Raw genomic sequence first — 16,871 nt, 5'->3', positions numbered from 1 at the left:
GGTTCAAGCCCCACATCGGGTGTAGAAATTACTAAAAAAATAAATAAACGTAAAAAAATCTAATAATTTTCAAAATATTGATTGTATGTTAAATTAAAGTATAAGATAATTAATCTTACCTATTTATATTTGTAGCATGGCTATGAGAAAATTTAAAATTCTCTATATGACTTGTAAATTCTCTATATTTCTACCTGACAATGCCACTCTCCCATCACTAATTTTGTACCTGTCTCCTCTCAATTCTGGAGACCTGATGATGGGTTTGCACTTGGGGCTTGACTTCAGGACTGGTTTTGGCCATTTGAGGCTTAAAAGTCAGCGTTAGGCCCCTAAACTCACTATACCTGCTTTATTTATCTAAGTGAGGGCTGTTCATGCCCCTTAAAGGAGGTGACGTGGAAAATATTTTCTTTTGTCCACTTCGCACCTGATTTCCAGTGAAATTAAATCTCTGTGATGGCAATATGGCAGCCACCCTGCCCTGTGACCCCATGTTGGATCTTTCCTTTCAGACTGAGATGTGTGCAGGCAAAGCTGGTGGGAAATAGTCCTTTATTTTTCTGCCCATGGACCAGTTATGGAATTCCAAGTTGTCTTTGAACTGTTTTAGGAAACAATGCAGACTGTTCACTGACCCTTTCATCTGCTGGAGAACCTGAAGCAACAATTATACTGCTGTTGTCAGCCACTGTGGCTGCCAGAGCTCTTAAACATCAGGGACCCAGAAAGAAGTCACAGCCTCCACTCTTAAGGAACTTGGGACACTCAGAGAGAGGCAGGGTTTCTGAATTATTAGGAAATGGCCAAGACTGAGTAATCAAGAGCCAGATTGGGAGGCTCAGCCTCTGACGTCACAACAAAGCCAGAGAAAGGAGTGAGGTGCACAGGCTGCAGTGTTCCTTCTGGAAGGCATTTTGAATGAAGGCACTGAACCGGGTTGATGGGGGAGGGGTTCTGCTCAGGATGTCTGGGGTCGTTCTGAGGTGATGGCCATATAGCTCTAGAAAGAAATGGGCACTACCCTGCCAGGGTACATGCCTGGGAGGGGTGGGGATAGCCCTGGGGACCAGTTGCTGTAAGCGCAAGTGAGCTGGGGGAGCAGAGATAAATGACAGCAGTCTAGAACCTGGGTCTGATTACAGGGAAGCCAATGGTATGTTCTTGGATAGAGGCAAGACAGAGCCAGATGTTGGAAACCTCAGGCTTTATTGCTCTCAGGGACCACCATAGATTTTCTCATCTTCTGTTTGTCCAAGTGTGGAAGTTGGTACCTTGGCACAGCATTAAAGCTATCTAATAAACAGTTACGTGGCATTTACTCTGTGCCGGGTACTTTATTTTTAAATAAATACATAATTCTACAATAAATACATAAATACATAATTACTTTATGGGAAGTAAAGCTGTGTCCCACTTAGAGTAATCTTAAATTGATTACAGAAACATATTAAGTGCATGATACTGTAAACGGTAGGTGGATATAGCAAAAATCTTAAAGGTTTTCATAGTCTGCGTTATAGATGGGCAGCCAAGCCTCCAGCAGCTCCAGATCTTCACACAGATTCATCCAACAGTGGCATGAGGGTGGGGTGGAGGGTGGAGAGAATAGTGGCAAGGAGACCATGGCCAACTGTTCAGGAGTGAAGTGATTGGAGTCTTGCCCTGAGCGTGAGTGGAGAGGACACATGAGAGCCCTTGGTTAGCCCCTGTTCAGGCAACCTTTGCATGGGTCTGTTTCTCTCTGTCCACTTGGGTTAATCTGCGATGCACATTTAAGGTACAGACTCCTAGCATGTGGCAATAGTTCTGTATGGTGGATGTGAGCAGAAGCCAAGAGATGTTTCATAACCAAACGCTGACATTTATTGAGTGCTTTGACTGGCTGCATCCCACGTTAAGTCCTTGAATGACCTCTTTCATTCCTCACAATAACAGAATCAAATATCTGCCATTCTTTCCCCTCTTTTACAGATGAGGGATTAGAGGCTCAGAGAGGTTAAGTGATTCGCGAAAACTCTCACAGGTGTGGGATTCAAATCCAAGTCTGTCTGACTGAAAGGCCTTTAGCCACCACACATATTGCCTCATCGTTGACTGGTGCACAGTGACTTTTTAAAGCAGCTTCTGTTTCTCACATTTCTCCCTCATTTAACCTAGAGTATGGGTTTCTGTAACTTAGCTTAGAATTCTATTCATCTAAGCACCAGAAACCATAGAAATTCACCAGACCACAGGCCCTATTCCTAACTTCTGTGCAGTATATTTATGTATCTTCTTCCGTGGTTTATATCATCATTAACGTGGCTCTACTTGGCCCTTTAAGAAGCTAATTAATCACTAAATATAGATCACAACTTGTTCTTTTCAACCCTCTGCATGTTTCTTCCCCCCATTGTGTGATGCCATCTGGTGCTATGAGCTCATGCTTTTTGTGTTCCTTTTCAGGGAGCCAGATTCATTGCTCCCTCTACCCAGAAAGCCAGTTAATTTCAAAGTTTGCATGCATGGTTTTGAAAAAATTTGAATCTAATGCCTCCTTGTGGATTTTCACAGTATCACTCTTTAACATAACATCGCATGGAACTTCTGTCTACCCGCCATCCACGTATACGCATGCACTTGTCATTTCATCCAAAGGATCTCATTTGTCTTTGGCGAGCTGTCAAGCAACTCCAGGTCTTTTTCTGTGTGATTTTTGTCACGTCTCATTTTGTCAGTTTCAAGTGTATGTTGTAGGAAGCCAGGCCTTAATAAAATACTTGCCCCTTTGAATCTCTCCGACTTTTTGCTAGGGCAGCGAACGAGCCCTTAAGAACCAGGACATCCCACAGCTAACGCAGGCCTCTGACATTGCTGCTGCTCTGTCCTTCACTCCCGCTTTCTCTCCTCATTCTGCCTGGAGTCTCTCATCATCTTCCAAGGGAGTGGAGCCCAGGAGCTGTAGCCTGTTTTCTTGCCAACTCAGCTGAGATGCTCTGGGCTCACCACTGGGCTCCCAGTCTGTGGGGTTGCTGGGGATTGCTTGTTACCGTCCAGTCCAGACCTTGCCACGCTCCACGCTCCTTTCTCCTCTCCTTTCAGAGCTCTTGGCAGTTTAAATTTAGCCTGGGAGCCTAGTGGGGAAGGAAAGGTAATTTGGCTCCGTGTGCACGGCTTACCTCACTCCTGGCACATGCCAGATGCCCCCGGGGAAGCCAGCAAGCATTGGCCGGCTGCCTGCCTCCTTTCTGCTGTCTTCCTCCAGGATCATGCCTGTTCCCAGCAAGAGGCCAAGGAGAGGAGCCCTGAGAATGTCCACAGTGATGTAAAAGGAGCCATGCATTTCCCTAGCACAGAACAAGTTATGGGGCCAGCCCCTCGGCCGCTCAGAGAACAGTTTCTCCCCGGTCTGCACCCCATTTCCAGCTGTAAGCAGCTTCTGTGAGATGTGGGGAGGATGAAGTCACTGAGTCAGCCACAGAGCCAAGCCAATCTCCCAATAACATTATTGAAAGGTGTGGATACTGTATAGACAGAAGCCTCAATTAGGTGTCAGCTTTGCTTCCAAAAGAGCGCATGTTGTTACTAAACTGAAAAAAAATGCGTTTTTCACTTCAAATTGATAATTTGTTTAATAACTCCAGTTCTAACCACCCACAGAATTAAGATGCCCTTCTAAAAGATTANTTAGGTGTCAGCTTTGCTTCCAAAAGAGCGCATGTTGTTACTAAACTGAAAAAAAATGCGTTTTTCACTTCAGATTGATAATTTGTTTAATAACTCCAGTTCTAACCACCCACAGAATTAAGATGCCCTTCTAAAAGATTAGATTTCTAAATTTCCTGTGTGAGTAGTATACAGACTTTGGGTAACGGCACACCTGTTAAAGCTCAGTTACTACTTTGCACTGTGGCCTTAGGCTAGTTGCTTAATGTCTCTGAACTTCAGATTTTTCTACCTACTTAATGAGTGAATCATACTTTTTTTTTTTTTAATCTGGTTTGTAGGGTTGTGGATGAGTATCAAACAGATTTTGTCAAAAGCTTTTTCTGCATCTATGAGATAAGCTTGTGGTTTCTGTGCCTTATTCTATTGGTAAGGTCTATTATATGAATTAATTTCATGTGGTGAAGCAATCTTGCACTCATGACATCAATCCCACTTGGTCATGATGTACATCCTTTTTATATGTTGCTGAATTCAGTTTGCTAGTATCTGTTGAGGATTTTTGCATACCTATTGATAAGGAATATTTTGAATTATTCTTTACTTGTCATGTTTTTGGTTTTTGTATGGGGGGGTAATACTGGCTTTCTACCATGATTTGGGAATTCTTTTTTTTCCGCAGATTTTGTGAAAGATTGTTAATTCTTAAAATATTTGGTAAAATTCACCAGTGAAGACATATGGTCCTGGAGTTTTCTTCATTGGAAAATTTCTATTTTAAAGATTTTATTTTTAAGTAATCTCTATACCCAGTGTGGGGCTTGAACTCACAACCCCTAGATCAGAGTTGCACGCTCTACTGACTGAGCCAGCCAGGTGCCCCATCAGTGGAAGATTTTTTTATAAGTTATTTACTATCTCAGTCTCTACCTATTATAGCTCTATTCAGATTTTCTATTTCTTCTTGAGCCAGTTATGGTAGTTTGTGGCATTCTACATATTTTCCATTTCATCTGTATAATTTGTTGGCATATTTTTTCATAGTATTCTCTTAAACTCCCTTTTCTTTCCATAAGGTTATTTATAATGTCCTCTGTTTAATGCCTGATTTTAGTAACATGAGTCTTCCCTTTCTTTATCACGTAATTCCTCATAAGGGAGGACATCTGCCATTTTGCTTTTTCTGTATGTTCCTCTATTCTTCCATTACTGTCTCCTTCTGTGTTAAATAAATGTTTTCTAGTAACCTTTTAAATTCCCATTTGTTTTATTTTCTATTTATATTTTTTTTGTTATTTTCTTAGTTGTTACCCTGGGAATTACAATTAACATCTTAATTTATAACAATCTATTTCGGGTTAATACCAACTGAATTTCATTTGTATATAAAAGCTTTGCTGTTTTATAGCTCCATTCTGTCTCCTGTCCTTCGCACAGTTGTTATCATACAAATTACATTGCATGTTCTTCAACACAGATTTATTTATTTATTTATTTATTTATTTATTTTTTAAAGATTTTATTTATTCATTCGACAGAGAGAGAGACAGCCAGTGCGAGAGGGAACACAAGCAGGGGGAGTGGGAGAGGAAGAAGCAGGCTCCCAGCAGAAGAGCCCGATGTGGGGCTCGATCCCAGAACGCCGGGATCACGCCCTGAGCTAAAGGCAGACGCTTAATGACTGAGCCACCCAGGTGCCCCAGCCAACACAGATTTATAATTATTGGTTAATGCTTTGTGTCTTTTAAATCAGATAGGAGGAAAAAAGTTATGAAAAACACAAACAATACATTTATACCATTTTTTATGTCTACCCATGTCATGGCCTTGACAAATGTTCTTTATTTTTTCATTGGATTCAGTTACTGTCGCATTTCATTCAGATGGACCCCCTTTAGTCTTCATTATTGGACAGGACTAGTGACTAGTGACTTACTCTCTCAGTTTTTGTTGAACTGGAAATACCTCAATTTTTCCTTCATTTCTGAAGGTTGACCTTGCTGCATATAGAATTCCTCATCGATTATCTTTCTTTTGGTGCTTTGAATACATTATCTCACTCCCTTCCGACTTCCATAGTTTCTGATGAGAAATCATCTTCTACTCTTTTGAGGAACCCTCTATGTGATAAGTTGCTTTTTTTCTTGCTTCTTTCAAAATTCTCTCTTTGGCTTTCAGGAGTTTGATTAGGATGTGTTTGGGTGTGGCTTGCTGTGAGTGTATCTTATTTGTAGTTCATCAAACTTGATGTAAGGATGTATGTTTTTCATCATATTTGGGGAGTTTTGAAAATTATTTCATCAAATATTCTTTTTGTCCCTTTTTCTCTTTCCTCCTTTCTGGGATTCCCATGACACTTATGTTGGTATGATTGATGGTGTCTCACAGATCTCTGCAGCTCTGTTTATTTTCTTCACTCTTTTTTCCTCATTTTCTTCAGACTGGATAATCTCAGTTGACCTATCATCAAGTTTGCTGATTATTTCTTCTGCCCCTCTAGTGGATTTTTCATTTCAGCTGTTGTTATTGTAAGGTTCAGAATTTCTATTTGTTTTTTCTCTTTTTATACTTTCTATCACTTACTGATACTCTCTGTTTGGTGAGACATCACTGTCATACTTGTCTGTAGTTCTTTGAATATGATTTCCTTTACTTCTCTGAACGTATTTTAAACAGTTGATTTAAAGTCTTTGTCAGATAAGTCTAACATCTGGGTTTCTTCAGTGATAGCTTCTACTGACTGGCTTTTTTCCTCACGCAAGGGCCACATGTTCTTGTTTCTTTGTATGTTTTGTACTTTTCTATTGAAAACTGAGTATTTAAAATAATATTATGTAGCAACTCTGGAAATTAGATTCTTCTCCTCCCCAGGGTTTGTTATTGTTTTGTGTTGTTGCTGTTGGTTTTTTAGTGTCTGTCTTTAACGAATTCTGTAAAGTCTGTATTCTTTGTCGTATGTGGCCCCTGAAGTCTCTGCTGGACTAGCTTTGTGTGAAGCTAATGGACAGAAATGTCCTTAGCTGCCTGGAACTAGTAAGTCCCAGTCTTCGCTGATGGGCTCTGTGTGTATGTCGGGCATGTCTTCAGCTCTGCTTTAGCCTTCGCTCTCTGCTTACACGGAGCCTCAAGGTCGGCCTGCAGATGAGTATCAAGTGGAACGACAGTTTTGAAAAACACAAGTGCAAGTCATGAATACATTTGCAGCATGTTAGCTGCTATTATTCTCATACCAGATTGTTTGTTTTTTATAAGCACAGGCATTTTCTGTCTCATAAACACCTAACATATACGTAAATACCTAACTCATATGCCTTAGACCTCATAACCACTGCCATGGGCTCATGTTGGAAAAAAACAGAGTAAAACAAAAGTGCTTTGAACGTTGGGGGAATCTGTGCTTTCATAAGGAAAAAAATAAAAAAGCTTCCCAGCAGCAGAGAGAGTTTTGGGCAGAGTTTCTCAGAGTGAGATTCAAGGACCGCCTGCCTCAGGATTAATTGGGATGTTTGTTAAAGTTCAGCTTCCTGGCTCCATCCCAAATCTTTTGATTTGGAATATCTTTGGGTGGGTCCATCCAGGAATCTATGTTTTTAACTAGCTCCCCATTGATTCTTAACGGGCACTACTGTGTGAGAAACTCTTTAGGGAAGATGGTCTTCTAGGTACCTTCACATCAGAGATGGGCTCGTGATACAGACTGTGCTCGAATATTAGTTTCCCCCCTTTCAATGCCTGATTTCTAAAAAATTCACTTTATTTCTATAGTTCATCAAATTCTATCAATTAGAGGTTTATTTGCATCTATGAGGACTTTTTTTTTTAATTGCTGCCAGGCTTATCATAGGATTCAGGCTGAATCATGGGACTCAGAAGATTTCAGGGGAAAAAGAAGCCCATATTTATTTATGCAATAAAAGCATAGGTTGGGAGGGAGGGTAGGAGAAGATACCAGATAAAGCAATGGGTATACTTGCCCATTTCAAAATATTGCACCTAGGGCTGGCCATGTAACCAGAAAAGGTAGAGAGAATTTTTTCCTTTTTCCTCTCTACTTTTATTTTTCTTTTTCCCCCTTTCCACCCTTAATATTACTGTTTCTCTTGGGGCCCAGAATTTAGGTCAGTAGAATTCGTATTAAGGAAATACATCAGCTGCCCTGGGGTTACATAGGCTCTTGAGGTTTGTCTGGTGACTGAATCATCACCTAAACCATCAACTAGAAGCTTGTCTTTATGGAATGATGTCTTCTGGTTTCCAAATAATACACTTCCTGATGAACTTTTTGATGCAACCCGTTTGAGAGTTTGAGATTGGATCAAGTTCAGGCACATGTAATTTATCTGGGTTAACTTAAAATTTTAAATTGATTTCCCCCAACCATCTGTATACTTTCAGGCCATTTCTCTTTGTGGAGTTTTGTGTTTCGTTAATACAAAGTCAGTGTTGAAAAACAATTAGGAGAGTTTAGATCCTTATCAACTTTAACACATCCAGAAGTGAAACATGATTTAAAAAATCATTTCATGTTTTAGGTGTTTCCTGCTCTGACTTGCCTGTATTACTGAGAGTGATCGAGAGATTCCGATCCCTTCCCCCACTCAACCTAGCTCAGGACACATTACTCTGCCATTGGTCTCCAGAATTGTGTTACAAATGCCCAGACTAGTAAATCGCATTTCTTATTTCCTTCAAGGTATCGCACAGAGATGCACGGCTATCAAGTACCACTTTTCCCAGCCAATCCGCTTACGAAACATTCCTTTCAATTTAACCAAGACAATTCAGCAAGATGAATGGCACCTGCTTCGTGAGTATTTCTGGGCAAGGGTCAGAGAGGAAATGGTGTCTTTCTGAACAAAAAGTATTCCTACCAGCCCTCTAAGGTTTGAACCGAGAGATGCTGTGCTGAGCATTGGTGGGCCTCTGGGCCCCATCCAGCTGGGTCAGAGACTCTGAGAGTCATTTCGGTGTGCTGCTGTCACAACTTGTTTACAGAGGGAATGTGTGAAAATCAGGCCTGAGGCTTCGTGAGACAGGGCAGCGTGTGTTTCTGCCCTGGTGGCATCTGTCCGCAAATGGCCTCCTGCATCTTTTCTTTACCAAGTCATAGGGTGCAAGGACCTGCTCTGTGACTTGTCTTAGTAAACCAAGGAGATTATAGCTTAGGTACTCTCAGTTTTGTTTTGTTTATACAATATTCATTTTAGCTACCCCGTCTACCTCAGGCCTTGGTATTTCTGCTAAAATATCTTTATGAGTGTATGTTGTAATTTTCTCAGAGGATGTCTGTCATCAGAGGATGTCTTGACGATGGTAACTGCTCTTTTTCACTGTCAGGAAAATGCTAACATCTAGAAAGGATCATGCAGTGTGACACTAAAGAGGGCTGATATTTACCGGAAAGTTGTTGATTCATGCTGCCAGGTGATAGATGACTCAGGAAAGCAAAAAGCTAGACCCTAGTCAGAGGCCAACATTGTCATTTTTCCAGTGAAATAAGCAGTAAGGACTTTAGGGATCTCGTTTGGTGACCAAAGCCACTGCAGAAAACCAAGCAGAATCTCATTTTGTGAGGAAATCTCTGCCGATCAAAAGACTCTGTTTTAAATATCACACCGTATATATGGAAACTCTTGTGATGTTCCTATGGCCCTGGTCTCACGCTATACATATTCGGATTGGCAAATTTAGGACTTGGAAAGTCATTGGCTGAAATGTGCTTTATTTCTTAATGCTATGACTTCCTGAAAATTCTTTCTTGTTGGCTGATCTTAACAAGCATTTCTCAGCAGGTCTGAGTTAGAGTTTTATCTAAGTGTTCCTACGTCTGAGTTCTTTATGAGCGTGTTTGGAGTTCTGTGGCTTAATCAACAGTCCAGAAAGCCCCGTAGTCACTGGTTTTAAGTCCGGTGAGAAAAGATCAACATAGGAGCCTGAGAAAGAACCTCACCTCTCAGCTCGAGGAGTCCATGGCTTGCTGTTGCATAGCAAGACTGTACTCAAGCCAGTACTTGAGTGTTCTCATTATCTTTTTTGAGGTTCTTGCAGAAAGACACTTCCAGCATTTGCATGCGTAGCTCTTTCCAAGAAAGTCACATTTACCAGATAAACTTAACATGGGTGGTACTAATGCAAATCCCATGTAGATTATATCTGAACTTTGTGGCTTTTAACGGTCGTAGACAATAGAATGACTACTTCAACCATAGGGAATCTAAGAAGTTGAGACAACAATGGCTGACCTATTACGACATTTCCTCTGTTCAGATGTGGATGTTGCAAAATGACTTATCCCCTTAACATTAAACTCAGCCCCTTTAAATGATCACCGCCCCTGGCCCTTGGCCTGAAGTGTCTTTACTTCCTCTTCTAGGCAGGGTGTTCTGCTTTCATTTAGATGTTCTGAGCTGGAAATGAGAAGCCCCTTTAAAAGAAAGAATCCGTCCATGTGGGCCCAGAGCTGTTGACTGGCCTCTGGGGCAGCCGATCTACCCTTGGGATCTACTACTATTTTAAGAAGGATCATAGACATTTAGCTAACAATTTTTAAAATTCGATTTGTTAAAAAAAAAAAAAAGAAAGGAGAGAAGGAAGGAAATAGAAGAAGGAAAACAGCAGAGGTGGGCAATCAGCGTGCTGCATTAGGATGGTGATCAGGGTGAAAATACGTCCGGATCCATGTCCTTGGTCCATGTCTTGGTTCTGCCTCGGAGGTAGGGGAGGGACTGGGCTTCTGGCCTTGGGATCACATTTGTGTCTTTGTGACAAAGACAAATAAAATAAGTGGCACCCATTACTCTTTTAAGGAAAGTGAAGACATTTCTCATCTCTACCTCACTCTCCTTTTCCTAAGTAACTTGCTATCTGTTACCCAAGTTGACCTGGGGATCGTCCTCTGCTCTGCTTTCTGCGTGGTACAGACTTCTACATGCGCGCAGAGAAGGCAGACTCTGACCCCATCTGTCCTCTGGTGGAAGACCTGGGGAGAGACTTCCCTAAACCACCCCAAGCCCGCAGACCCCAAGACTGCCCGTGCCACCGACTAGTGTTTACAATGTACACAAAGCTTTTCATTCTCTAGTTTTCAATAACTCTGCTGTTTCTGCTTCCCGTCTCGAATATCTGTTTCTGTCTTGAGAGTAGACCTGAGAAGAATCACCGCCGGCTTCCTGGGCATGGCGGTGGCGGTCCTGCTCTGCGGCTGCATCGTGGCTACTGTCAGCTTCTTCTGGGAGGAAAGCTTGACCCAACATGTGGCCGGACTCCTATTCCTCATGACAGGTATGCTGAACACCTCAGACACCTCTCTGGCAAAAGGGAAGGTCTTTGAAGAAAACAACAGTGTTCATAATACAGGCCTGGTTTCTCCACGGTGGCCTGTTAGAAGGGGGGGGGGGGATGTCTTGGGTTTAATCTCCGCATGAGCCAGCTCTGTTTTTCCTGTCTCTGGTTCATACCTTGGCCCTAGCCCTGGCCTGGACTCTCGGCAAGCATTGGCCATTGTTTATCGGGAGCCCGAGAGAGAGACAGAGAGAGAGAGAGACAGAGAGGTCAGCACAACCACCCCTTGGGCTGACAGTCAACTCAAAGTACTTTTCTTAGTGACGGTGTCTTTGGGGTCATTTTTACACACAAAACATGCATTCATTTCACTCCACAGATTAAGTTTTTGAGGACTCACTATGTACCAGGCACTACCTTAAGTACGAGAGACACAATGAACGAGGCAGATAAAAATCCTTCTCCATTTTCATCATCGAGAGACAGTGACAATAACTTGTGATAGTAATAAAAGCTGTGAGGAAAACAAACAAGGTGGAATCGGAGGCTCAGGGACACCTTGCTGAGGGGGCGATTTCCCGGCTAAGTTGTGAAAAGCAGGTGGCAGCTGGGAGTGTGCTGCTGGGCGAGCCAAGCCCTACAGGCAGGGATGGGTGGGTGTATTTCGAGCCACAAAGGAAGACCAGTGTGGCTGGAGCGCGGGGAGATGCAGACAGTGGCTTGGATTTCAGTCTAAGGGTAAATTAGGAAGCCATCAGTTTTTTTAAAAGATTTTATTTATTTATTTGAGAGAGGGGGAGAGAGAGAGAATGAGCAGTGGGGGAGGGGCAGAAGGACAAGCTGACTCCCTGCTAAGCACGGAGCCCCAAGCAGGGCTTGACTTGGGGCTTGATCGCAGGACCTTGAGATCATGACCTGAGCCGAAGTCAGACATTTAACCCACCGAGCCACCCAGATGCCCCAAGCACCAGCAGGTTTTAAGCAGAGGAGTGACTTGATCCTAAAGCAGGGGATTGGAAGGGGGGTGGTGTGTGGAGACATGACTGTGGTCTGTTTGATTAGCAACTGAAGGCTACTTTTGTCTAAAAGGGAGTCAGGAGCTGAGCTGACAGCCACTGAAGTGGCTACAGGGAAGAAATCTTTTTTCCTTCTGCTCCTTCACACACACACAAATAATGTATTAGTGATTAGTGAATGTCAAATGAAGACTTTCACCAGCACACTCAGTATCAGAGCTAATATGACTTTGGATATGTAGCTATTTCTGAACAAGCCTATTTCTGCTTCTCTGGAGTTCAGTTTTTCAAGTGACCAGGACTGGGTTTGCCAGCACTTCTCACTTGATGGCCACTGACTCGTGCCCCCTTTAACCGGAGGCAGCAGGACTTCTTCATTGGCTGACGCCATTTTCTGTCTGGCTGTCTTTCAGGGTTGACAGATAGGTGGTGCTTTGCTTTCTGGTCAGCCGATCTGAAGCCTGAGTTACCCAAGTCATGGGCAGAGACCCTTCCTTCTAACTGCCATGGGCCCCTTTCTCTCCCTGTGAGTAATAAGGGTCATCGTTGTAAGCACCCCGACAGAGCATTCGGAAATCACATGGCCCCCGAAGAGTCTGAGCAGAAAACCAACTTAAGCGTTCCGGATTTTGGTGAATACACTAGGACTGTAGCACAGGGAGGCTAAAATTCCAGTCCCTGAGGTTTTGGAGGAGGATTTGAACCCTCCAGACTACCTTTTGGGTGCCTCATGTAAAACCCAAATGGGTCAGGGTAGCAAAGAAGCAGATAGGCCTGTCTGCCCAGAAGATTCCTTTAAGCCTCTGCTGGGGCATAATGGTCATTAAAAATCTTGTCCATTTTCTTCCCTCCCCCTATTAGCTGAGCCCCCATTTTTCTGACTCGTGTCCCTGTGTATATCAGAGAACTGCAGATTCACTTCCCCCCAACCCTAGAAAGGCTCACATCACGTCCTTTTGTCAGGAAAATGAGGGGAGCTTTAGACAAGAAAGCCTTAGTGATGGTTATAAAACATACTTTAATATGGGCAATGCATAAATAATTTAGGATGCTCTTAGATATAAAACAATTATTAGCAGTAAAATAAATCACTGGGCCACAAAAGCCAGGACTAGGGAGGGTTCCAGAGAAGGTTGTGGGCCGTTCTGTTTTTAAATGAGAAGAGGGTGGTCGTTGAGCCCTGGGTGGGCATGGAGAGCACTTAGCCGCCAGGTGGCCTGTGCCAGCTCCGCCGTTCCCTGCTCAGCCCTTATTTCTGATCCCCACACGGACTGTAACTCCGGCAGCCTCAGGATTTATCATCAAAAGCCCCTGTGCAACCGTTAAACAGGACAAACAAAACAAGAGCCACAAGAACACAAATCCCACAACCACCAAAAAAAACCCCAACTCCCCTCCCCCACAAACTTACCACCTTGATGTTTGATGATCCGTCCTGAGGGACGAACAGACACAAACTAACGTTGTTTTGCTCTCTGCTTTTGGTTGGCCCACCAGCATTTTTGGAATAAAGGGCAAATCCTCTTGTGGATCCCACCACTGGAAAAATTAGGTTGTTTCAATATTTTTTCTTATTCTGGACCAAATCTCACTGATGAGTTTGCCTCATTTAAAAAAGAAGAAGAAGAAGGAGTTCCCAACCCACATCCCATGTAAAGTACTGGGTCTTCTGGGCTTCCACTTACTATCTATCCCACCATTAGCTTTCCCGTGTTGTTTCCTGTCTACTCGGTTGTGTCCCATAATATCGCAGAGCTGCTTGCTCTTGCAGGGAGTGGATATGCTGGGTTGTGCTCGTCTGCTCCCTGGCTGTTGGGTTTAGAGAGGTTTGTTTTATTTGTTGCTGTTTCAAATGCTGCCTTTCCCTTTCCTTTGTAAATGCCGGGTAACTACAGGAATCCATTGCCTGAGATAAATTGGCTGGAGGGTGCTCCCGTGTGGGAGCCGCAGAGGGGAGCCACGAAGGGTTAAAAGGATTGATTTTAATTAAGCAGAAGCGTCTTCAGCAGCCCTTGTCAGCATCTCTCCCACAGATTTCTGAGGCTAAACTTAGCCGCTTCTAATGCGTTGGTATCTTCATTCTCCGCCTGAGCTTATTAGCCAAACCTTCAATGAAGAGCATCAGTGATGTGACAGTTTGAGATGTTAAAATGGAAACTTTGAAACAGTCTTCCTCCTTCTGCCTTCCTGCTTGCAGACAGCCCTTGATTACCCACATGTGGCCCAGCAGTGCTGGGGCTTGTCCCCTTCCTCTGCCCTGGGGCCTCTCAAAGGGCCTTCCAGCAGGACCGGCGGTAGGCCTCACAACCCCCGGGCACCCCAGATGTGGCTCTTGGACTTCTTGGCCTCTGAGGTGCCCCCCTCCCCACACACACACAAAGAGGCACGGGCGGAGGGCTGAGGGAGTAAGACACCTTCCAGCTCATCTTCTGCTCTCGGGGTGCTGCGAAAGCCTATTGCCATCAACATTCAATGATGGATTCTTTTAGATTGCCATGGTGATATAATCATAATGATTAGAATTTCAGTTATGTATATAAATATTTGAAAGTGTTCATTTATTCAATGCAAGCGTTTTAAAATATAATGTTTATGTCACTGTTGCTATTGTTTTATTATCTTTTAAAATACTGGGAATCTCAAAAATTGGTTAAAGCTTGGGCCTCCCTTGATGGGGGCCTCACTGCCCACTGGATCCATTCCCCTTTGCAGGCAGGGCTGTCCAGTGAGTGTTGTGACAGCAGACAGAAAGGTGACAGGGCCTAGGTTGCCCAGCAAAGCTCAGGAACAGTCAACATCCAAAGTCAGTTATCCCTTCCTTTGCTTCAATGCATTAAAAAAAAAAAAACAACAAAAAAACCCCGAAAATGAAACAAAAAACAAAACCAAAAAAAAACAAAAAAGCCACTACAGTAGATACATGGAATTATGTAGGTTATCCATTGATTGTGACCTAAAACCACAGGCCCTTAGTGCCTGAGTTAAAACACTGGGAGCCAGGTGTGTTTTGGAATTCAGGATTTTTAAGTTTTATTTTAGAAAGGTAAATACGGTGCATAGATCTTATATTATCTAACACCCTCAGCTGGGTCTGAAATCAAATCCATTAACATTTCTGCAGCAAAACACATGAATATTCACACTAAGCAGGATCAATAAGGGCTATAAATAGCCTCATGTCACATCAGGTCAGGGTTTGCATTAAATAAGATGGCTGCCATCTTTCAGAAAAAGATGGGATGGTTTTTGGACTTAATAATTGCGAGTTGTGGATCTTCTATTTAATTTTTTGAAGTTTTGTCTGTTTCTTGCCCATTCATTTAGTAAAGACGACTTAGGAATGGCTTTTTGAGTAATCTGTGTGAAGGTAGCATGAGGCATTTTTGCTGGAAGAGCAAAGAGACCGGGATGATGGGCAGGCTGTCTTTTGAAGGAGTGGAAAAGAAAAAAATCAATGTTTATGCCTTTGGGTGTTGCAGTGGCGTTATTTATCAAGCAGGCTAACCGGGTGAAGCAGCTCCCGCTCCTTTCACACTGTTAAGCACATCAAAGGAGGACGGTCAGAAGAGTGGGCCCAGTTACCCTCATTACAGCTCGCCAGCTGGCCACAGGCACCTCCAGGAGTTCGGGGAAGGAAATTGGGTTGATGATGTGTAGATGGCTGCATAAATTTACTTCCATCCTGATCCGAAAAGATCCCTTCCAACCCTATAATTCTGCTATATCTGTGTATCTTCTCATTAAGAATATTGGTAGAAAGCTTTTTAATATATTATAAGAAAAGCAGTTGCATGCAGGGCTTTTCAGAACCAGTAATTCTTCACTCTTTTGAAGATGCTACTGGCAATAACCACGACCCAGCCTGGGATTCCAGCTCTGCTGAAGAGTGTCAGTGGTAGCTGCAGGGCACTCCTGGCTGGTCAGGGAGGAGGGGAAGGGAAGGAGAGCCTAGGAGAAGAATGGAGGCGAGGCGACCTCTCTCCTCAAGGATCTTCAGGAAGGACCATTAGATTTTGAATTTTTGAGTGCAGGGGTGGTACCTCGTTTATCTTTCTGTACCCCAACCCATACCTTGAGTCAACTGGATTGCTGCTGACGAACGTGCAGCGTTATCTGCGATAACTTGCTCCCTGGGTAAGCCCTACATGGGGTAATTTGGGATGACCCGGTCCTTAGGTTGGTAGAACTCAGTGTGTCGTAGAACTCAGTTTTGTGGGGGCGCCTGGGTGGCACAGCGGTTAAGCGTCTGCCTTCGGCTCAGGGCGTGATCCCGGCGTCGTGGGATCGAGCCCCACATCAGGCTCCTCTGCTGTGAGCCTGCTTCTTCCTCTCCCACTCCCCCTGCTTGTGTTCCCTCTCTCGCTGGCTGTCTCTATCTCTGTCGAATAAATAAATAAAATCTTTAAAAAAAAAGAAAAAAAAAAAAAAAGAACTCAGTTTTGTTCGGCAGGTTTCGTTGGCTCCATGTGCTCAGCTCTATTAGGAGCTGCGTGGAACTTTAGTCTAGGGGGTGTCTGCTACCTTGCCCTGAGATGCGTGCTGGAAAGTGGGATGGAAAGAACATCTGGGTTCCTGATCACAGCGACGTCAAACCGATCATGGCTGTGACCAACGAGGACTCATTAAACCAACCTCTAAGATGATCAGAACTGGGGTGGGATGTGGTAGATGCTTGATAACTAATTGCCAAAGAACTGATTAAATAACATTTAAAATAGTAAAATCTTGGGGCGCGTGGGTGGCACAGCGGTTAAGCATCTGCCTTCGGCTCAGGGTGTGATCCTGGCGTTATGGGATCGAGCCCCACATCAGGCTCTTCTGCTGTGAGCCTGCTTCTTCCTCTCCCACTCCCCCTGCTTGTGTTCCCTCTCTCGCTGGCTGTCTCTATCTCTGCCAAATAAATAAATAAAATCTTTTAAAAAAAAA

At 43.4% G+C, this 16,871-nt stretch overlaps 1 protein-coding gene across 1 annotated transcript in view; it reads left to right on the top strand.

The window, feature by feature from the left end:
* Positions 1–16,871, top strand: part of TMEM178A (transmembrane protein 178A) — a 48,337-nt gene that overhangs the window by 26,179 nt on the left and 5,287 nt on the right. Inside the window, exons 2-3 of the mRNA XM_034659617.1 lie at positions 8,342–8,455; positions 10,792–10,929. Of these exons, the coding sequence (XP_034515508.1) occupies positions 8,342–8,455; positions 10,792–10,929 (252 nt within the window). The remainder of the gene's footprint in view (positions 1–8,341; positions 8,456–10,791; positions 10,930–16,871) is intronic.

This window comes from Ailuropoda melanoleuca, chromosome 4 (genome assembly GCF_002007445.2).
Source record: "Ailuropoda melanoleuca isolate Jingjing chromosome 4, ASM200744v2, whole genome shotgun sequence".
In the NCBI taxonomy this organism is placed as follows: domain Eukaryota; kingdom Metazoa; phylum Chordata; class Mammalia; order Carnivora; family Ursidae; genus Ailuropoda; species Ailuropoda melanoleuca.
Note: the sequence above shows the minus strand (reverse complement) of the source record. Positions and strands in the feature narration are given on the sequence as shown.